The sequence below is a fragment of the Euprymna scolopes genome, chromosome 9, assembly GCF_053919585.1.
Source record: "Euprymna scolopes isolate OS-2025 chromosome 9, ASM5391958v1, whole genome shotgun sequence".
Taxonomy (NCBI): domain Eukaryota; kingdom Metazoa; phylum Mollusca; class Cephalopoda; order Sepiida; family Sepiolidae; genus Euprymna; species Euprymna scolopes.
This window is the reverse complement of record NC_136490.1, coordinates 40,325,505-40,350,162: the sequence shown is the minus strand read 5'-3', so window position 1 is coordinate 40,350,162 and position 24,658 is coordinate 40,325,505. Positions and strand designations below refer to the sequence as shown.

The 24,658-nt window shown below is 35.0% G+C and overlaps 1 protein-coding gene across 1 annotated transcript in view; it reads right to left on the bottom strand.

Annotated features, from left to right (window-relative positions):
• The window catches only part of LOC145284513 (coiled-coil domain-containing protein 33-like), a 97,054-nt gene that overhangs the window by 45,805 nt on the left and 26,591 nt on the right, over positions 1-24,658 (bottom strand). Inside the window, exons 3-5 of the mRNA XM_080133400.1 lie at positions 22,191-22,429; positions 20,019-20,107; positions 13,306-13,492 (exon numbers count right to left, since the gene is read on the bottom strand). Coding sequence (XP_079989526.1) covers positions 13,306-13,492; positions 20,019-20,107; positions 22,191-22,429 — 515 coding nt within the window. The remainder of the gene's footprint in view (positions 1-13,305; positions 13,493-20,018; positions 20,108-22,190; positions 22,430-24,658) is intronic.

The following is a 24,658-nucleotide window of genomic DNA, read 5'->3' as shown; positions in this document are numbered from 1 at the left end:
TGGAAAGTTTTTTTTTGTTTTTATTATTGGAATGGAAATGGATTTGGTAAGAAAAATTGTTGATAAAAGGAAATGGAGATATTGAAAGAAAAACATTTACTTATTGCAGTGTTTATAGGCACCTATCCTAAAGAAAGGCCATTGAATACAACTCACACATATGGAATCAGTCTTATGCCACCATCTCTTATTATTCATATTATTCATATATATATATATATATATATATATATATATATATATATATATATATATATATATATATATATATATGTATGTATATATATATATGTATATATATGTATATATATATATATGTATATACTAGCTGTACCCTGCCACGCGTTGCTGGTGCTCAAATTGGCGCAATGGAAAAAGTTCCAAAATGAGAAAAAGCATGTTTCTTATAGGTTTAAATTTCCATTTTGCATGGGTACACAGTTTTTGTTGTTCCCTTTTCTTAGCTGATATAGAGATTTTCCGGTTTGGTGACTCTTGAATATGTAACATAAATTGTCCATGTGAAAAAACAGTCAGTGTGTAACTGTAAGGCCCACAATTGTAAAGATTGTTCCCTGTGCTTTGTTGATGGTTATTGCAAATGACAATAAAATTGGAAAGTGCAATTTGCTAAAGTGTAATGATGTATCTGGTGGAATCATAGGAATGCATGGAACGAAGATATATTCATCTGTGAAAGGTCCTGTTAAGATTGCTGTTTCTATGATATTGTTTGTTTTTTTTTTTTGTTACTGCAAGCTATGTGCCATTGCAAAGCTTGGATTGGTTTATATTTCACAACATGATAATTAGTACACCAAATTTCAGTTACAATACATGCGGTGGCATCCCTGGCAAATATAACTGTTGGATAATTAACCACTTTATCTGCTTTCACAACAGTGTCGATGGATTTGTATTTGACTACCTCACTTGGAATTTTACATTTAATTATAGCGTTAAGTTCATGGGCATCTTTGTATTGACCTGCAAGAATAGCTCATTCACTCAGTCAAATGGAATTCTTATATTTTGAATATCTGCAAAAATCTTTTAAACTAAGTATTCTTTTGATGAAATAAAATTACAGAAATTACAGAAGTTAAAAGTCAAAGAATTTTGCCCTTAACTCTGATCAGCTGGCACTTTTTCGTACCCAATTTCCCACAAGTGATGCAAAAGTTTTTGTGCGGATCGAACAGTCTGCAACTGTACATGCATATTTTGAGTTAAGTTTAATGTCTTCACATGGAACAAAAAAGTAGAGTATTTGAGGCAAGCATTTATTTCATCTGCTGGTGTTGATTGAAGAATAACAGGTAACATTTGTCTGAAATCTCCTGCAAGCAATATTACTGCATTCCCAAATGGTCTGACATTGCCACGCAAATCTTGCAAGGATCGACCAAGAGCCTCAAGTGAATTTTTGCGTACCATTGTGCATTCATCCTAAACAATAAGTTTGCATTTCTGCAATATTTTTCCCCATATTGGATGTTTTGGAGATGTCGAAGATGAGATTTTTGAAAAGTTGAATGCTTTAAAGTAGAATAAATAATTCTTCTACTTGGCAGCAAGGTCGCAGGTATTCCTCATGCAGCAAGGGGTAGGGCTATGTCATTTTGTTACCAAATGGCTGCCAAAATCAATTTAATTAGAAAGGTTTTACCAGTTACTTCTGGTGCTGTTCAAGGTAGCAGTAATTTCCAAATAACTTCTATTCTCACAGTCAGTAAATTAGGTGACTAAAATAGGATTTATCCATGTTTTGACAATGCCTTATTCACTGTAATTAATTTAGGAGACTAAAATAGGATGAGGGATTAGAGATGGACAGATAGAGAGGAAGATATATAGATAGAAAAGAGACAGTGAGAGGAAAATAGAGAAAGAGAAGGAGATAGAGAGATAAAGGGATTGATAGATAAACAGAGAGAGAGGTGGAGTGTTAGAAACAGAGAGGGATGAAACAGAGGAAAGGAGAGAGATAGAGGGAGTTAGAGAGAGAAAGGGGCTCAAAGAGAGATGGAGAGGGTGATATAAAGAGAAAGATAGATTGAGAGAGGGAAAGGGAGAGATGAATAGAGAGAGATATTGAGAGAGGGGGAGAGAAACAGAAGGTGAACTACACTTCACCGTTTTTTTCCTCGTTCAGTAGAGAAGAAATCTTTCGAGACTGAGGCAATTTTAATGTTTTGTTATTATCCAGAGTACCCCTTTTTTTTGGGGGGGGGGGCTAGATTTTCCTCGCATTAGAAACCGACCGGGTTATCTGTACTTTCACTTAACAAATTAATAAAAGAAAAACATATTGTAAAATTTGAATTTAACAGGAAAATACTATTTTAAAAAATAGCACGGTAACATAAGTGCATAAGTGCCACTTTAGGTACTCCTTGGGCGTTGAGTTCCATGGCGACCAGCATAATTATTTAATGGTCGCTCCCTTAGCCCCCCCCCCTCCCAGTCAAGGCTAATGCATGCGCATGTAACATTTTTTTTATTTACTGACGTTGGCTTAGTAACTAAACGATTTATTGATAATTTCGTAACCCTTAAACGCATGCCGGAAGATTTAAATTGGTTCATTATTGTTGTAATGAAAAAAAAAAGTTTCATTCAACACAAAACCAAAAACACATATTAATGATAAATGATTTATTATTCTATTCATTGAAATTTACTAATTTTTAAATTAAAAATTAAAAAAAAAAGTTAATAAAAAAATAGTTCCTTATGTGCGCATAAACAACTTGTTTTTTTTTAGATTAGGTCCACCTTATAATCACCCCCCTCCCCAACCTCCTCATATTATGAACAGCTTCCGGAATAAACACCACTTTTGGAGGGGGGGGGCTATTTGCAAAATTTAACTGATATTTGTTGTCAGCATACCCACCCGAAAATACTATTAAAAAAAAAAAGGAGGGGTTCAGTGCCCGTGGCAGAGAAGTAGATTTATTTATCAATAAAAGTTGCGGAGAAGTAAATTTATTTATCAATAAAAGTCGTCATTTAAAAAAGAAAATTGTGGAGGTGGACCTAAATGTTTTGTTTTCGCACTATTCAACAATTTGTTCATCTGCGCATGTAAATTAAAAAATATTTGTAAAAGTGAGAAGTTATTAGTAAATGATTTAGTTTTTTTTTAAATTTATTTATTTATTTTTTTTTTTACATTAGATCCACCTCCACAAATGTTAAGAACGGCTTTCAGAATAAACACCCCCAACCTCTCCATGTTAACAACGGATTTCGGAATAAACACCATGGGGGTGGGGGATATTAAAAAAAAAAGTCGATAAAAGTCGTCATTTAAAAAGAAATTTAAAATCAAATGTTTGTAAAAAGTGAGAAATTATTAATAAATGTTTAGTAACATTTTTCGGTGCTAATGCAGAGAGTGATCTGCGCTATTTTTTAAATCGTGTTTTTTTTTTTTTTAATCAATTGCAAGGTTAAAGTACAGAATAGGTACAAAACACCCTCCCCCATGTTAATAAATGTGACAGATAATCGTTTAGTTACGGCAACGTCAGTAAATAAAATATGTTACGCGCGGGGTGAGGTGGGAGACTAAGGGAGCGACTATTATTTTTTTCTACTGGTCGCCATGGAACTCAACGCCCAAGGAGTACCAAAATTTAATTTTTTTGTCAAATAAATAAATTTCAAGCAATTTTTGCAATAAATAATAGATAGCAACTTCGTTAATTTTACGACTCGCCCCAGCATATTATAAACACCCTAACTTCCCCATGTTAAGAACGGCTTTCGAGGTTTATGGACGGGCGTTTTTTTTGTTGTTTTTTTAACATGGGGGGGTTAGGGTGTTTATCATACGTTGAGGCATGTCGTAAAAATGAAACAGTTTAGAAAAAGTTAAAACAAACTTTTTTATGTAAACAATGCCGTGAAAATAAACTAAACAATTAAAACGTAATGTTTCATGAGTGAAGCCTTAACATAAATAAAATTTAAAAAACATAAGTACATAAATGAATTTAAAGTTTTAAAATATGGGATTATTATTATTTTATTTTTTTGTGTGTGTGTGTGTGTGTGTGTGTGTGTGTGTGTGTGTGTGTGCTAATGTAGAGAGTGATATCCGCGCTATTTTTTTTAAATCGTTTTCCACGTTTAAAGTTTTATGATATGTTTTTATTCAATTGTAAGGTTAAAGTACAGAATAGGTACAAAACACCCTCCTTTCCCCATGTTAAGAATGGCTTTTTAAATAATAACATTATTATTTCAGCACGGATCACTCTCTGCATGAGTAAGTTTTTTTGTTTTACTTTTACTTATCGAGTTAACAGAAAATGAAATCTTTCATCAATTCGTGGCTGTGAAATGAATCGAACCGGAAGTTCAGTTTTATCAACAGAACAGATTCGCAGTAAAAAAAAATATATTTATTTTATTTAATATTTTAATTTTAATAAATCGTGAGGTAAATTTATTTCAATAACATAAAAACATACCTCGACTCAAAAGATGGGTTGTCTGAAAATTTCAAATAAATTGGTAACTTAGAAATAGGGTTTTATTTGTTTAGAACGAACCAACTTTACATTTTTATATATATAGATATGTATATATATATGTATATATATATGTATATATGTATATATATATGTATATATATGCATATATGTATATATATGTATATATATGTATATATGCATATATATATATGTATATATATATGTATATATATGTATATATATGCATATATATATATGTATATATATGCATATATACATATATATATACATATGATGATTGCAACGTCTTGTCAGACGAGTGCCACTCCCTCAGACACTTAAAGTCAATGAGCCCAAAAATGACTTTTCTTTTAGTCCTACTGGTGAATTCAGACGCTCGAGCAGGCATGACACTGAAGACGGTCATTGAGATCAATTATTACATGCTTCCACCATTACAAGCCTCCATGTATCACAACTTTTCCATCGCCACAGGACCACTTTTATAGACAAATGCCTGAGGGAGTATCTATATACAGATGATGCTACAGAGTCTTAGCTTTGTACGACAGCAAAGTCTCTCTCTCGGTTCAAAATGTTGAGATCCAGCAACAAGCAAGAGCAAGATAGCCAGCAACAAGTTAAACTGCAGACCAGCTTAATGCGGGTACTGGTCTCCCGCTGTATGGTTTTTTAAATCAGAGATTTGCTTCTCCTAGAAAGATTACCTTCACCACGGCTTACAGGAGTCCTCTCCACCCCAACACACACATACACACAAACACACACGGTGCTAGTTGGCCGTTGACCCTGAAACAGGGTTCATTCGCCCTTTGGAAAGTCTTGTTTTTAATCCTTCAGGGGGACTAGCCACCCTCCTCACCAAACAAGTCTGGTGGGGGTACCAGTTTAGTCGCCGGTGACACGACCATGAGGCAGGTAGTACTGGGTTACATGGTACCAGTAGCATATGACATGACCTGACATAAAATATACATATATATATACATATACATACATATATATATATATATATATATATATATATATATAAAATAAAATGGAGGTGAAAGGACCTGAATACTCAAAGTTTTGCCCGATTTATGCGGGCTTTTTCAAGAGGGATGGTCATATTCCATACACTGCATTGATTGTGGAAGAATATACGTAGGAGAAACTCAACGTAATTTAAATAAAAGAATACATGAACACAAAAGAGATGTAAAAAACAACAACACACTCAACGCCATATTTTGTCACATCATGGAGAACGACCACCATTTTAATTTTAACAAAGCAACTTTGCTTAAACACATACATAACAGATCCACACGACGTTTAATTGAGTCGACTATAATCTCCCATTCCCGCAATATAATTAAACAAAGAAAAGGTTTGTTCCACATTGCTCCCTATCTGTCGAAAATAATTATTTAAGAGAACAATTTAGACAGAGGTTAAACTCGAAATATATATATATATATATTAAAAAAATATATCCATTCATAATTTCACTTCATTTCATTATTTTTATTTTACTTATTTACTGTATTTTATTTTATCCGTGTCTATTTCTAGACCCCATTTTTATCACCTCCTATTCTTATTTTTAGACACCCCGATTCAATTATCTCTAATTTTTAAAAACTCCCTTTGTAATCTCGTTTCATTTTATTTACTTAATCTATCATGGTTATATTTCTAGACGCAATCTTTTAAATCTCCACGATATTTTAACTTTTAGACGTAATCCACTACGCTAGTTTACTCTAATTTATTTTCTCTCATAAAATGTATATATATGTATATAGATATCTAATTTACATGAGGAAAACATGCTCCTCTCCCCCATCATTATATATAGCCCCAAATCTTCCGACTCTCTCGTCAATGACCATCCCTCTTGAAAAAGCCCACATAAATCGGGCGAAACGTTGAGTATTCAGGTCCTTTCACCTCCATTTTATTTCATATCGTCCGATTTAATCCAGCGCAACAATCATATATATATATATATATATATATATATATATATATATATATATATATATATATATATATTAAGGTTGGGACGATTAATCGGAATCAGAATCGCAAATCTGAAAAATCAGAACATTTAGGGTATCAGAATCGATATTGGAATGGGAAAAATTTGTGTCTATATTCTGATGCGAAAAACGATTCCTTTAATTATCTTTTTTTCATTTGATTTTGTTTAAAGAAAAAAAAACAGACGCATGTCACGCGCGTATTAATATTTCTAAACATTATTTTCAAGGCCACAATATCGTAAGTCCAGTGGGTGAAATAGTTTCCTTTCATTCGCATTTAAAGTTTGAGCTTACCTACATAACTAATTTTTATTTATTTATTTTTTTTCTTGAGGTCGCATGGCCACTCGCTGCTATTTTTATTGAAACAAAAGTTGTTTTTATTTATTCTTTCCAGCGTAACAACAAAACAAAAGTGCTCAATATTCGGAGAATAGTTTCTTCTCTTTGTATCCCTTCTGCCGAAATATCTGGTGGAGAGAGCATCACATACTTCTTTTTTTTTAGGGTGATTACATTTACATGTTTTTATCTGTTCTTTTATTTTTGAAATTGTTGTGGGAGTATCGATGTTGTCCATGATGAAAATGCTTAATATCCTTAATGTATAGCGTGTGTGTTCCAAACAGAACTTCATGTCTACATAGGCAACGCCGGGTACCCATGCTAGTTTAATATATGTTTTTACTGTTATCAAAATAAAATAACAACTCTAAATTTAGATATTTAGAGATTTATACAGAATCTCAATCGGAATTGGTAATTGTTGTGGTCGCAACCACTTATTTGCATATGCGAATAACATAACACTATAAATGGCAAGCCTAGGTTGGCCTTGGTGTGTCTTACTCAAATGCCACCAGAAGTGACGCCGAAGAGCGTACATGTCCTCCCACCAAGACTCTCTGACTCGACACCGTCATTTGTACATATTGTAAATATACCTTTTCTTTAATACACTTATTATTGCGTTATCTTGTTGTTTGCGTCTTCATTGTATTTCCTTACTAATTATTGTTCAACCTTGCAACCACAACAGTTGGCGACGAAATATGAAGCGTCAAATATAACAGTTTGACGAAGAACTATTTAAAAAAAAAAAAAAAAAAAGTACAACGCAAAGGTTGACCATTTTTTTTAAGGAATGCAAAGTGTGGACGAGCAAACGGATTTTACGCTAAAGAGAAGTTTCAACTCAAGTGAAAAAAAAAAAACTCTAACGTGGCAAAAGCGACAATTTACGCCGTTTCTGGGAATCCGACTTGCAAACGAATGTAAAAGTGAATTTTTGTTTGTCGCTACACGACAAATCTTACTAAAGGACCAACTTGCAAACGAAAAACGAACTTTGTTCTGTCGCAAAAACGACAGGTCAGACCCGTATTACGAAAAGCAAGGAAGTAACCTACGAAAAAAGTTCACCAGTGGATTCTAATTACTGTTCTCCGTAAACAAAACAACAACTAAAGGACTTTTAAATTAATGTTTTGGTTGACGTCGGTACTAAAAGGAAATACCACAGCTAAAACTAAAATTCAAGGAAAGGATTTTTTTTCTTGAAGTTGTCACTAAATAACGGATAATACAGTAAAACGCCATGGAAAAAAAAGGTAATCTCAATTTAAGAGGTATTTTAATACTAGAGAAAAAAAAACTCAAAGAACTAAATGTGCTGCATACATTTATTCAATTGTGACTCAATTAAAAAAAAAAAAAAAAAAAAAAACCAAACTTTTATTTTGTGGAAAGAGTTACTTATTAGTAAGTGCCTAAAAACGGAAAGTCAATTCCATTTCATGATTCCAGATAAACCTGTTTTATTTTTATTTTTTTGCAGCGTGACTCGCAAAAAGAATATATTATTGCAAGCAGCGATATTATTATTGAAAGCAGGAGCTTACAGCAATTTGCTTTTTTGTTGTAACCCAAACCGGTGTATATTGTACATGGTACAATATTTTTTTTTAACTACACACTAAAAAAAAAAAAAAAAAAAAACATGGAAGACTTATCAAAAATGTTCATGCAATTTTTACAAGCACAGGCTGAGCAGGATGAACGCAGACAAGCTACACAAAACGAGCTTTTGCAAACACAAATACAGGCACAGGCTGACCGCGAGGAAAAGAGAGAGGACAGATTATTGAAATGGCAGCAGGAACAAGAAGAAAAGCAGAAAATGGCACAATTAAAGCAGAAAAAACTGCAATTGGAACAGAAAGAAAGGCATAAGAAACTGCAATTGGAACAGGAAGAAAGGCATAAGAAACTACAATTGGAATATGAAGAAAGACAAGAGGAATGTTTTGCTAAAACACTGGAACTACTAAAGAGTAATCGAGAAAATGTCGATAGTGTTAATTTCTCCCATACAACTATTTTTAATAGCATGGACACATTTCATTATGTGCCTGAGGAAGAGAAGAATTTTGAAGCATACTACACAAGATACGAGGATGTTTTTCAACTGGACTGTAAAAATTGGCCAAATAGTCAGAAAGTGAGCCTCTTACTCAGAAAATTGGGTACATCAGAACACAGCAAATTCGTAGATTACATATTACCTAAAAAAACTGCGGAATTAGAGTTCATGGAAGCTGTAAAATTACTAAAAGAATTATTTAATCCAAATATATCTCTTTTTCATAAAAGATGGCTGTGCATGAATCTAAGAAAGATGGACAACCAAGATTATTTGACATACGCATCAGTTGTCAATAAAAACTGCGATAATTTTAAGCTTGCAGAACTAACGGTAGAAGATTTTAAATGTCTAATCTTCACTCAAGGGTTAGTTTCCACGAAAAATGCAGAAATACGCAGACGAGTGTTGTCTAAGCTGGAATCTGAGCAAGATTTAACCCTCCAGAAACTAGCAGAGGACTGTGAAAGGGCCATTACACTAAAAAAGGATTCAAAAAATATAGAAGAATCCGGAGTGGCATATGTAAGAAAAGTTAGAAAACCATATGCACCAACCAAGAACTTTACAAAGAAAAGCAATGGAACGGGATATTCCAAAGATAATAACCATAAATATAGTACACAATATAACAAGCCTCTTCCTAGATATAACTGTAAGAGATGTGCAGAAAAGCATTGGGAATCAGATTGTCCTTATAAGAAGAAAAAATGCTACATTTGTAAGAAGGTGGGACACAAAAGCGATTGCTGCAGATATAAAGATTACACCAGAAAGAGAGTACAGCAAACAAAATCAAATACAAAATTAGACAAAGATCGGCGAAAATACGTAAAAGTGGAAATATTTAAAACATCAATAAAGTTACAACTCGACTCCGGCTCCGATGTTTCTATAATAAACCTGAATACGTGGAAAAAGTTGGGAAAACCGGCCATGATGAAAACTAGTAAAGCAGCCCGGACGGTAACTGGTGGTGGTATAAAATTTGAAGGAGAAGTTATCCTCCCGATAAAATTGAAAGGGATTTCGAAGAAATTAAAAATATTCGTACTAAAATATAGTGAAAATCTGTTTGGAATAGATTTAATTGAGAAATTCGGACTATGGGATAAGCCAATCAATACATTCTGTAAAAATTTAGAATGTTCTTCTCCAACAACAGTAAATATAAAAGACGATTTAAAAGAATTATTTCCTGAGGCATTCACGACTAACTTAGGTCGCTGCAATAAATTCAAGGCCTCGTTTGAACTTAAAGAAAACCCTAGCCCAATTTTTAGAAAAAAGCGAAATGTTCCGTTCGCTGGGTTGGAAAAGATTGATAAAGAATTAAATAGATTGGAACAGACAGGAATTCTATCAAAAATAGAACACAGCGAGTGGGCAGCCCCCACCGTATACGTAAAGAAAAAGAATGACGAAGTTAGAGTGTGCGCAGACTTTTCGACCGGGGTCAACTCCCTATTAAAAGATCACCATTACCCCCTACCAAGCCCAGAGGAAATATTCACGAAGTTGAATGGGGGTAATATCTTCTCCAAGATAGACTTGAGCGACGCGTATTTGCAAATACCGGTCGAGGAGAATTGCTCAAAAATACTATGCATCAATACGCATAAGGGATTATACAAATACAACCGATTGCCTTTTGGCATCAAAGTAGCGCCTGCCATCTTTCAGCAAGCGATGGACACCATGCTAAGTGGTATTGAGTGCGCATGTGCATACCTGGACGACATTGTTGTCAGGAGCAAATCCCTAGAAGAACATAAGGAACATTTGAAACAAGTATTTACTCGAATACAAGAATTCGGCTTTAAAGTAAAAGAAAGTAAATGTGACTTTTGTATGAGCGAGATTAAGTATCTTGGATACATAATAAACAAACATGGACGACGCCCAGACCCAGACAGATCTGCGGCAATAGAAAATATGCCAGCACCCGATAATGTAACAACCTTGCAGAGTTTCTTGGGACTCGCAAATTATTACCAATCTTTTATTGAAGGAATGCATAACTTGCGAACACCCTTAAATAATCTGCTTAAAACGGATACACCGTGGAACTGGACGTAAGAATGTCAAACCGCTTTTGACAAAATAAAGAGCGCACTAACATCCGAATTATTCTTAACGCACTTTGACACAAACTTAAAAATAGTCGTCGCTAGTGACGCTAGCTCCTACGGCTTAGGAGCATGCATTCAACATATTATGCCGGATGGGTCTAGAAAACCAATAGCGCACGCTTCGAGAACGTTGATACCAGCCGAAAGGGCATATTCACAAATCGAAAAAGAAGCGTTGAGCATAATCTTTGCCATGACTAAATTTCGCCGATATTTATATGGTAGACAATTCATACTTGAAACCGACCATAAACCGTTAGTCACGATCTATGGATCAAAAAAAGGATTGCCGGTATACACCGCAAATAGATTGCTGCGCTGGGGTACAATACTACTTAATTACGATTTCCAGCTACAACATCTAGCATCAAAAAAGATTTGCCATGCGGATGGACTGTCAAGACTGATACCACAGAAACACAATCTGGAAGAATCAGTCATTGCAGCAATTCGGACAAATGTTGAAGTAAAAAATATGGTAGCAAACATCATTAAGGAACTACCCGTAACTTTGTCGGACATTAAAAGGGAAGCCGAGAAAGACGAATATATAAAGGACATAAAAGAGAAAATTATAACTGACACAAAGGTGCAAGAAGTTTTCTCCATATGTGACGATGTGTTACTGTACAGCGAGAGAGTGGTAATACCCAAAACATTGCAGAATAGGATGTTAAGAGATTTCCACACAGGACATCCGGGGATAAATCGAATGAAGTCGTTAATGAGAAGTTACGTGTACTGGCATAACATGGACACTGACATAGCGACAACAATTGATAAATGTAAAGGATGCCAATCTCCACCTATAGTGCACAAACCTTGGCCGAAAACCGACCAACCATGGTCGAGAATCCACATGGACTTCGCTGGTCCAGTAGGTGAAAACTATTATTTAATTGTAGTGGATAGTTTCACAAAATGGCCGGAGGTAATGCATTGCAGGAATCCAACAACGAACAACTCAATAGGGTTCCTACACGAGTTGTTTGCAAGATTCGGTGTACCAGACACACTGGTCACTGACAACGGAACGCAGTTCACATCTGCAGAGTTTAAGGAATTTTGCGACACGTTCCAAGTGAAGCACATCACGACTCCGCCGAATCATCCAAGGTCGAACGGCCTCGCGGAAAGGTTCGTGGACACGCTAAAACGAGCGTTAAAGAAATCCATTGGAACACCAACAGAAAAAGCTTTGCAACAATTCTTGCAAGTATATAGGATTACACCACATCCTAGTACACCATCAAACATATCACCAGCTGATCTAATGTTTGCCAGAAAGGTAAAATCAGCGTTTGACAAACTATTGCCAAGGCAGGCAATTATCCGAAACACTACACACACAAGAAGAAAGAAATATAACTCGGGAGATCGAGTATATTTTAAGTGCTACAGAAATAACACATCTTACTGGGAATGTGGAGTAGTGGATAAACGCATTGGTGATTGTACATACATGATTAAAGGTCCACAGAATATACATAAAAGGCACCTAAATCAGATAAAAAAACGTCATATCCAAGATGATGATGATACGACAACAGTCGAAGAGGAGCACACCATAGATATCATATACGAATCTTTTAATTTGGAACCGCCTCAAAATGCACCTGAACCCCGAAGATCAGGTAGGAAAAGAAAAGTGAATGAACCATTAATGGTAAACCCAAAAAGAAAAAGATATTGAAATCTGTGTGACTTCAAATCTTGGGAAGGGGGTGTTGTGGTGGCAACCACTTATTTGCATATGCGAATAACATAACACTATAAATGGCAAGCCTAGGTTGGCCTTGGTGTGTCTTACTCAAATGCCACCAGAAGTGACGCCGAAGAGCGTACATGTCCTCCCACCAAGACTCTCTGACTCGACACCGTCATTTGTACATATTGTAAATATACCTTTTCTTTAATACACTTATTATTGCGTTATCTTGTTGTTTGCGTCTTCATTGTATTTCCTTACTAATTATTGTTCAACCTTGCAACCACAACAGTAATTATATTGGAATCTGGAATTTAGTGTGAAATCGGTAATCATATCAGATCGGAAAAAATATTGGAACCGTCCATAGTCAAAACTAATTTGCCTTAAAATCCATTTGGCTTTAATGACAAATTCTTGAGTAGTGGTTAAACATGTAAAACACGTAAAGCACGTTGATGGTGTTAGGGTTAGGGTTGGGTTGAGCGTAGAAAGAATTTCATACCTGTTTTCCTGTTTTCCAATTGTTTATCCAAAATCTTCTGCAAATATTCTATCACCTTCTCTTGTTTGATGCATAGATCTTCCAGTTTTATTGACTTCTTTGCTTTTGCTTGCAATTTTTGAACCAGTTTCTGCTGTGACTCATGGGCCTCAAATACAACGAGGAATTCTTTAATTTGGTCATTCTTCTACAAAGAAAGAAAAAGAATTGTAGAATAATCATCATCATCATCATCATCATCATTACCATCATCACAACCACCACCACCGCCGCCACATCTGGTTGTTGTTCTACTAAGAAAAAAAGAACTTTAGAATCATCATCATCATCATCGTCGTTGTCGTCGTCACCACAACCACCACCACATCTGGTTATTTACAAAGGAAACAAAAAGAACTTTAGAATCATCATCACCATCATCATCATAATCACCACCACGACCACTACATCTGAAAAAAGAACTATTGGATCATCGTCATCATCATCACCATCATCATCAACACCACCACCACTCGATCTGTTTTTTCTTCTACCAAAAAAAGCACTTTAGAATCATCATCATCACCAGCACTATCACCCCATCTGGTCATTTACAAAGAAAAAAGCATTTTAAAATCATCATCATCATCATCGTCATCATGATCCATTGTATTAATAGCATTTAAATGAGGGATCTAAGTTTTTTAAATTTATGCGTAGGATCATACCTTAGATTGAGTTGTGGTTCGACTTCACACATGCACACTCAAGCCTGAACTGTTAATTGCGTGGGTGTTATGATACAGTTGCACAAAAGCAATATTTATACGCGTAGATGTATCTTGATCAAAAAAAGGCAATTCAAGATCAGTTGTCGTTTTGATCGCCTTATGAGAGCATGTTATTTTGTGCTCATGTTTTCACTACAAACAGGACTGTTAGAATAGGAACTCCAAAATTCAGCGTTCATTTTTTTTTTTTTTTTCAACAAAAAGAAACAATTTTTGTTATATTTCAGTTTTCTCTTGAATAAAAGATGATATCTGTTGCGGACCATGATATAAATACTCTAACTCGCTACAAGAAAAAATAATGAAACGAATTGAATGAAGGAAACAAAGAACTCAAATGTGGGAATAAAATAAACATGTCGTTTATTTTCTATTGAGAAATGAAAGTCTTGGGTGTACACATGTTCATTCGGCCGTTGACGACTACATGCGTGGAAGGAAAGGGGAATGCAATAGAGAAACGTGAAGTGGCAAGCCGGCCTGTAGAAAGAGAGGGTTAAGCTCAGTAGAGAGTCGCGCATATGTCTGTGTTGATGGACCAAAACGAAGGGGAGATAGAGTGAGAAAGTCAATCCAGTTCATGAAGAGAGAAAGCATATAAAGTGTACTTGCGCTTATCCCACATTACAGTAGCAGGAAAAATGACGTTAGGGTGCGTGGTCGGTTTGTCGACTCAACAGGTCGAACACTGGTTCGGACGAAAAAAAGGGAAGTTGACAGGTTTTCTTGACTTTTATACTGGAGGTAGTGTTCTGGGTGCGCATATCTGGTTTTCACTTAAAAGGAAGTGACGTCACAGCTCGGGTGTGTGTATGCGCATGAATGTGAGTGTGTGTATGAGGCTGTGTATATGCGTGCGTGCGTGTGCATATGTGAAGAAAAACATGTTCGAACATATCTATGTAGCTGTGGGGATGTGGTCTTATATATGGAAGATGGTGGCCCTTTTTTTCTATATCAGTCAGATGCGGTCAGGGGCAGCTAATTCTACCAAGTTGCATTATTCATTCCAACTTTTTCCTAATCAAGTAACCAAATTTCTATTAACCGCGTTGCTCAACTCCTTACTTAGACTGTTCATGTAGATATTATTTCTAATACACAGGTGTCCCATACATCTCAGTGACAATTTCCTCTGTTTGGAGTGAATATGAGTAAACAAAAAAATATCAACAAACTTATGAAAAAAAAAAAAAAAAAAAAGAAGATAATTTCATATGAAGCGATTATAATGCATGAATGTATCAGATATAAGAAGGATTGAAAAAAAGACATCACGAATGTAAAAGTGAAAATTAGTTTTTCCGTTTTTTTTGTTTTTATTAATATTATCTATACATTAATACCATAGTACCTTTAACGTACGCACGTATGTTACGGTTTCCAGATTATAAGTCATACGATAGGGAGATCCTATTTATTAAAAATGACGATAAAAGGTGATAACATACTACGAACATTAAATTAATATATAGGTACACTAATTTAATGTTTGTACTATGTTAACACCTTCTATCCTCCTTTTTATTAAATAGGATCTCCCGATCACCAAAGACGCAATGTAAAAAAAAAAAAAATTAATGATTTCACTTTTGGGCCATACATGAAACTAAAATATACCTTCTTGGGTTTCTGGTTAAGATCCAAGGGTAGTATCTGTTTTGTCTAAAGATGTATCACAAACTCCTATAAGGATATTGGAGATAAACCATAATAACCTGATATATTTCGATGGTACATTAACCAGATTATTTAGATAAATACTTTTGGTTTTAAGAAAGGGATTACAATTATATCACAGTGTCTCCATTCATGCTAAACGTCCACAGAACGCCAAACAGCAACATATATATATATTTGAAGGTAAACAGTTACATTTGGTCGCTACAAACAGCCATCTGTTTCAGTCGATGAGACTTTATCAGGCGACCCTGAACCATTCAACGCTAAAGAAAAAAAGAAAAAGTGAGCTCTTCAAAAAAAGACCACAAAGGTTATAAGTTGCGAGCTCTCTAAAAAAGAAGGGTAAAAATGGAGAGGTCGCATTTCAACTTTTTTGGAAAATTGTTCAAACATTACCATAACCTATATCAACAACTTGATATACAGACAATATAAATTTGAAATTATTAATAATTTGATATTAATTATTGTAGATAAGTATGATCAGCACAAACCAAAGGTCACGCAGAACGATAAATGAGCCTCAAAGGAAATTAGACAAGTTAATAGAGAATGCTATTACAAAAACCGGACAGATAGAAACTACTACAGATGTAAAACACAAAGAGATTCTATATGGCATCATGAAAACTGAAACTGTATGATTGTAAATTACCCCCCCCCAAATTGTAATGTTGGCTTATGCCACAGCCCACCAAATAATCAAGAAGGGTCGAGGAGAATGGAAGGACCGAGGAGAGAAAGCACTAACCAGACTTCCACTGGATGAGTACGGAGAGGACTGGCACCTTTAGAAGGCTTATTACCACTTAAATTCCAGTGAAGCCAATGGTCACTATCGACAAAAATCAATGTAAAACGGCTGTTGCAATAATGCAAACTAATTTGCAAAATTTATCGAAAGAGGTGGCGAGTAGTGGAAACTTGTTATCATTCAGACTTCAGGAAACACCATGTTTATTAACTATAAGGTGTCTTCAATAAGTTTCCAGATATTTTTCGTATGGGCACTTTTTTGATAGTACACCCATGAAACTCTAGTAACTTTTGAAGTAATTTTCTCCAACTGCAAGGCACTTGTACTGTTCCACCAACTTCTGGAACGCCCCATGGAAGTTCTCTTGCGTGAGCGTGTCAATAACCCCCGTCACAGCCTCTTTCACCTCTTCAATTGCCTCATAACGACAGCCTCTAAAGTTTTCCTTGAGTTTAGTGAATAACCAAAAGTCACAGGGAACAAGGTCTGGACTATACGGAGAGCGAGGAACTGTTTTAATGTCCATCTTGCTCAAATAATTTGTGATCTTTCCTGAGCACCCTTGGAACAAACTTTGTGCAAATCTTCTGCATCTTCAGTTCCTCACAAAGAATAGTATGTAAAGTTCCCACAGTAACATTAAATTGTGCACTTATTGTCTCTATAGACACACGACAGTCCTTATCCATGAAATTCTTTATTTGGCCAATCAACTCTGGTATTCTGACTTTCTTACTCCTTCCATACCTCTCATCATTCCTCATAGATTCCCTGTCTTCCTTGAGTCTCTTATACCACTCAAAAACTGATGGTCGATTCATGCAAGATGGTCCAGAAGCAGTCTGAAATATTCCATACGTTTCTGTGGAATTTTTTCTAACTTTAAAACAGAATTTTATAGCTAATCATTCTTCTAAAGTATCCTCACGTCCAGATTGCATTTTTGAAATTCACCAGCTGTGACAATCAGGCTTTAGTAGACTGTATTTAAATTCCTGCTGTAGCTGTTCATTTGAACCTGAAATTATAAAAATTGGTTAGTTATTTCATAAGATGCATGGCAATAACATACTGAATTTTCAAGAGTCTACAACAATTTTAAATGCCTGTCCAAAAAATGTCTGGAAACTTATTGAAGGCCCAAAGGCCATTCGAGGATAAAGGTTATTGAGTGTTAGATGGTGAAACAACACTGTGATGATCGGTAAAGGTGAAATTTGGGTAGAGTTTGATTATTTAAGAAGACTGCTAAATAAGAACATATTTACATTTGACTTGAAGACGACCATGTTGTAGTCAGCTGGGAAGTAGCCCTGTGGTATTGTTTTCCACACACTCTACTAGTTGTCTTGCTAAAGCCTTTGAGTCCAGCCACTGAGAAATGTGTAACTCTATTGACTCAAATGTTTCCTTATTATTTGTTTCATTTATGTGAGAATACATTCCACATATTTCTAGAAACTCCGACTGAATATCTGAACAACGATTTGTTCACAAAGAACACATTTAAGTCTTCTATGTAAATCTTTTCTGCTTTATTTTCTTTGCCCCAAATGAACTTCATTGTTTAGATTGAATGTTGCTACTATTTATTCTTGTGTCTATTTGAAAAAAAAAAAAAAAATATTGTGGCACTAACCAGGTATGTTCAACTGATAAAGCACTATTAATCCTTTTATGCATGATTTCTTTTTGTGTTTTTTTGAAGAAATCCTACATACCGGATCTAACTGGTCATTGAACTTTTGTTTTGTTTACAAAGGAGTCACCACTTATCAAGGCCCAGAGGTCACTCGAGGATAAGGGTTAATAAGCGTACAGTGGTCAATGAGACAATGTCGTAGTAATTGTTAGTAGTGGAAATTCGGTACATTGGATAACTTAAGGGGAATGGCTCATCAAGAACTTGTTTACGTTGGACTTGAAGATGACCATATCATAGTCAGCCGGAAAAGCAGGTAAATGGAAGAGTGTTCCACAGATGTGCAATTCTAAGAAAGAAACTTTGTTCATGGAATCTACGTTTAGGTTTAGGCACAGATAAAGAGTGGGGGGAAATTATTTATAGTGTTTTCAGCTAGACGAGTGTTTCTTGTGAAAGTTTAGCGAGGGGGACCATAGATTGGAGCTCAGACGAGCACTTGCCATGAAAATAACAATAAAGCAGACACAGACTTGCAACATCTCTTCTGTGAGAAAGAGGTTGCAGGGAAGAGGAAAGGGCATCCCCCACTAGGTTATGAAATCTGTCAAGGCAGGATAAGGTCTTTCTAGCAGCTCCTGCCCAGATGTGGCAACAGTACTCTATCTTTGAATATACCTGGTTCTTATAGAGGTAGAGAATTGCATCAGCAATGAGATATCTACTGGGTCGATAGAAGGATTCCATCATTTCCCCAGCGACCTTGGCAACAGATTTGATGTACGTGATGAACTGCATGCCTTTAAGTTAAGCTGACTTTCGAAAAAGGCCTGTAACAACTAATAATAGAAGCAAAAAGTATTCCTTGTTGCCATTCACTCTCACAAAACAAATATAATTCGTCAAATGATAATTTATAACAATTTTTTTCTATTCGCTGCTTTTTTTGTTAAGTATCATTCATTCCTTTTGAGTGAATCAGATGATTATTGTTTGGCATTCATTTTTCCGATATCTTTCTAGTTAAAATTTTTTCTAGGAAAACATCGGAGGGACAACATGAATGTTACCGACGTCCTAATTTAAAGTGCTTTTGTGGAACAAACAGCAGCAGCAGCATATATTTGCAGCTTAAGACTTTGAATATGTTTGTTTTATAACAGCATTGTTGATTGGCTGTAGTAGTCAACTTCCTTTCTAGCTTGTCCAATCAAAGACTATCACGCAGGCGAGTTGACCACATGACTGGGTTTATAAAAGGTTAAACCCACTGCAATTCTCTCTCTCTCTCTCTCTCTCTCTCTCTCTCTCTCTCTCTCTCTCTCTCTCTCTGCCCTACTCTCATCTGACAACACACTACTCTGTTGGAGCACTACTTAACCCGGGCTTTTGGCCCTTAGTCAACAAGAAGACAAACAAGCCAACATGGCTACCTCTGCACACAGACTTCAATGTGGTGCACACAGGAAATCTCCTTCTCCCACAGGATTTTCTAATTTTTTGTCCCCATCCATACATGGACGCACGCTTCTACTACTAGCTTCAACACACATCCATGAACTCTCTCTCTTTCAACAGATCTATCTACTCTTTCATCCACATCCATACATATTAACTCTTCCCAACGCTAACCCTTTCTCTATACAAGTCATATTAACGAAGATAATCAATAAAGTTGTTATTAAATGCCAGAATGAGACTCTTATCTTCGGTTATACAGATTCGAACTTGGCACATAAGGTTGTCAGCCCATGTCATTAACCACTTAGCCATCGTCATCGCTACCGTTGCTGTTGATGAGCAGTATGAATGAAATGATTAATTTTATGAAAAAGAAAAAAAGAAAGAATGGGAAACGAACCTGAATTATGTCATTCTGCAGTTTTAGGATCTTCTCTTTTGATGCTGCAAGTTCATTTGATTGGCTTGTATGTTTACAATGAAGAGCGGCTGAAAACAAAAATCAGATTAATAACAAGTGAAAAAAATCAACTGAAAACCGTGGCATTCCATCAGATTTGCATTAGAACTTTTAAGATTATCTATATATCTATAAAAGTGAACGTGTCTGTCTGTCTGTCTGTCTGTGTGTCTGTCTGTCTGTCTGTGTACATTTCCCTACGCAATAACTCTGTCAATTTTTAGTCTATAGACTCGAAATTTGAAATACCGGGTACTGAGATTTGGGAAAATCGATGTGACGGGTGTCAGCCAGAAATTTGGCTGTTAAGGGGTCAAATTTCAACGATTTGACCTTTAAGAACTCTACCAAACTCCTCCGACAATTTTTGGGTCTAGACACTTGAAATTTTAGATATAGGTTCCTTGAACCTGGATCTAACTTAATAAAGTGATTTGAGCCCGAAACTATAAATTTTAAGGGGTCATAATAGGGGTCAAAGTTTTAAAAAATTAACCATTTTTTTTTTTGTTTTTTTTTGCTTTTTTTGCACAGAATACACCTCCAAACACCCGAGCAACGCCGGGCACCCCTGCTAGTCATTGATATTACTGAAGTATGTTTCATGTTCTTTAAATAGGAAGAGATCTTAGACTGATGGCGAGTTAGTTCCTCCTAGTCTCTCTATAATATTAATAATAAAAAAAAATCTATATCGATCAAGACTAAATAATTAAATATGAAAATCGATGGGAAATACAATTTTTCTTTTTGAAGAATATGGACCAACGTTTGCCATAAATAACTGGCGAAACAAAATCAAACAAAATAAAGAGGAAGAAAGGTGCTTAAGAAAGATTAGAACTGCAGTATATATGCTCTAAAGCCGGAAACATAACTTTATTGAACTTGTTATTTGAAACAATTTGGACGATATAATAAGGGATATATACCTTAATATATACATATTTTATATATAAACTCAGGAATTTACACACGCACACACACACACACACATAAACACACACACACATATATAGTGTGTGTATGTGTATGTGTATTTAGGCAACATTTTTAATTTAAGTGTTAAAAATAACAGAGAGCTTCTGTTTAATTACACATGCTATCTATCTAAAAACGCCTGAATCATAACTGCTTATTAAAATTCTCTTCTTTTTTCTCTAGCTTTTTTTTTTTATTTTTCATTCAATGATGATTTGACGAAGAATCGAAAACGTTCGTGATATATATGGAACATATTATTTTCTTTTTGATTTCCACACAAAAAAACATCATAAGAAAAATCGAATACAATAAAAATGGCATAAGTAAGCAGAAACTCTGTTATTTTGAACAATGTTTGCTTATATATATATATATATATATATATATATATATATATATATATATATATATATATATATATATATATAAGCAAGCCTCCCAGCGTTGCCCGGTCGTAAAATACGCTTAATTGCAGTTTATGGCTTTTCTAACGGTTTGTTATTTTAATTATTCAAAATCCATAAATAACGTTCTAACTCGTCTGCCTGCCTAGCAATCCAAAGTGGTTGCATATCAGCACTCCTGAATAAGAGCATTCAAATATAAACAACTTATAAATATTGATAAGATAAAATATTGGCACTGAAAACATCGAATGGGTATCCAAAGTACTTATGAAGTCAGTTCAGAGTATTGACTCAGAATCTTTAATCAGTCTCAAAAATGGCCGCAGCATTTTACGATTTAAAAAACACGTCTTTAACGTTTTTATTTTCATGCATGTAAATTGGAGAAAAAACACGCTTGAAATGTATCAACATTATTTGAATAGGCTACAAAAAGATGGCCACTGAATGTGACCTGATTTCACGTCCATCTAAAAACTAAACTTGAATTTTAACTCGAAATGATTCATCATTTAATATGTCTTAATAATAATATAAATTAATAATATTCAACAAACAAAGAAAAAACAACATAAAACTGTTTTTAATTGATATATTGAATTTTTCTGGCGTTCTTCTCTGACCGCGACAAGTTAAAAAAAATGCATTTGATTACAGTAGTCTGACATTGCCCGGGAGTAAATGAATCATTTAAAAACAATTATAAACATATGAATCATACCCAGTTGTTCAGCAAATTCAGCTTTGGAGATACCATCAATATTGCTTGTTTCAAGATGAAAGTCTGTTATATTGTCATACGACGCCAATTGTCTCTTCAAGTTTTGGTTGTGTTCTTGGATTTGGGTGATGTAGGCATTTAGTCGAAGTATATCCTCGCCCATCCGATGCACAGCTGCCCGATAACGTTCTAATTCGTCTGCCTGCTTAGCAATCCAAAGTGGTTGCATATCAGCACTCCTGAATAAGAGCATTCAAATATAAACAACTTATAAATATTGATAAGATAAAATATTGGCACTGAAAGCATCGAATGGGTATCCAGAGTACTTATGAAGTCAGTTCAGAGTATTGACTCAGAATCTTTAATCAGTCTCAAAAATGGCCGCAGCATTTTACGATTTAAAAAACACGTCTTTAACGTTTTTATTTTCAGCATTTTTTGATAGGCTAGAATTTTTTCTTTACCCTAATTAACATAACTCTTTGTATGCTTAGTGTCGTCTGCTTTTTTACTTTTTTTCTTTCGAGACTTTAAAATCGTAAACTGCTTCAGCTAATTCCAGAACCGACCCTGTAAGTACTAAAATCCTTTGGATACCCAATCAATTATAAACACCGCAATTATTTTATAATCGCCAATTTGAAGGTTTCAAAACTAATCACATTCGAATGCCGATGTCTATAAAGTAAGCATCGTTTTAGACCCCCCCCGCCCACGTTATTATTAGTATTATAGATTCATTTTTTTTTTGTTGTTGTTGTTAAATATGAATCACAGTACGAGAAGTGAAACTAATTTCGGGGAATTAAAGTTTATAACCAAAAGTATTAGGGGTTGTTTTACAATCCACAGAGGTGCGAAATAGTGATAAAAAATCAGAAAGGCAAAATAAGTTACTCTTCTATATATCTGTAGTTTTACTCCCTCTAAAACGTTTATTCGGTTCAGAAAACATAGTATCGAGTGTCAGGTAAAAACAAGAAAAATGATCGCGTTTTGACACTTAAAGTTTTGATAATGACTTAAAAATATAAAAAATTATACAAAATACTGTTAGAAACCCACCCAGTATATGTTACCATGTCATATATTGGGCGAGTTTCTAACATTAGAAAAGACCTTTTTTTTTTTTTGTTTTAATAATGATAACAGTAACTGTCAAAACTTCATTATTGATGTTTCTAAATTTTGGAGATGCGGATTGATAATGTGCATTTATTGGATTACTAGCAGGGAGACCTGACGTTGATCAGGATTGAATAATGAACAACGAGTGATTCACACTCCAGTATTTTTATTGTAACTGAAATCGGTGAAATCGCCCAATTTTCAATCAAATCGATTGATTGTACATTTACCAGGAATTCAATGACGCATCTCTGCTTCTGACGCACGTTCATAATAGGGGTTGCATTCTTAGAGTCTCACACCGTCAATATTTGCAACAGAGAGATTAAACTTTTGAGCCATGAATGCAGTCATCATAACAATGCGATTAGCAATCACCTATGATTGATTCAAGTGGAATAAAAATAGAAGGCATTAGTTTAGGAACATTAGTATATATATATATATATATATATATATATATATATATATATATATATATATATATATATATATATATATATTATAGATATATAAATATTATATGAGGAACCACATCAGGTAGCTAGCTAAATATATATATTGTGACGTAATCTTTAAATTGAATTATGTATTTAAATCAAAATTTAAATACTTAATTTTAGACTGACGAGATATATCGTTTTTTTTGTTTTTATATTTTGTCGCCGAGGTAAAATAAAACATGATTCCCACAAGATAGGCTAATACAGTGGGTGTTTCGAACTGAGCGAAAGTCTACTAATGTACCCTCCCCTTTAAAACTTGCAGAGACTTTACCGGCTAGAGATTTCGTCAAGTCTATTTTTCGCAGAGAGGAAGAGGGGGAAGACCGGAAGTGGTATCACTTCCCCTTCCCTTTGTAACTGGACACTAGCGAAAATCGCTTTTTTTTCGGTTTGGGTCGCCGACCTGTTAAGAGGTCTCTCTCCTCGTGGGAGGAGGAGGGTGACTTCTTCCCTCATGCAAAAAGGAGATACACGAGACGTGGACGACGTGACCTTCTCCAGTCATGCGAGAGAATGCGATGAATTTACTTTCTCATGAAAAAGACGATGACTTTTTCCCCATCATGTGAAGGGGATGTAGATGTACTGATGCGGATGATGTGATCTCTTATCCCTCACAAAAGAGACAGATATATAAAGTGCGAGCAAGAAAAGAGAACACGTGAATTTGCTATTCGAACTTTTTCCCCACCGAAGGAAATATCTTGGATTAACTGCGTCATTGACGAGTTGTGGAACACACCAGCAAAAGAAACAAAAAAAAAGGGAAAACAAAAGAGACCTGTAAGTGCAAAGACTTTGATTACCCCCCCTCCCACACACACACACCAC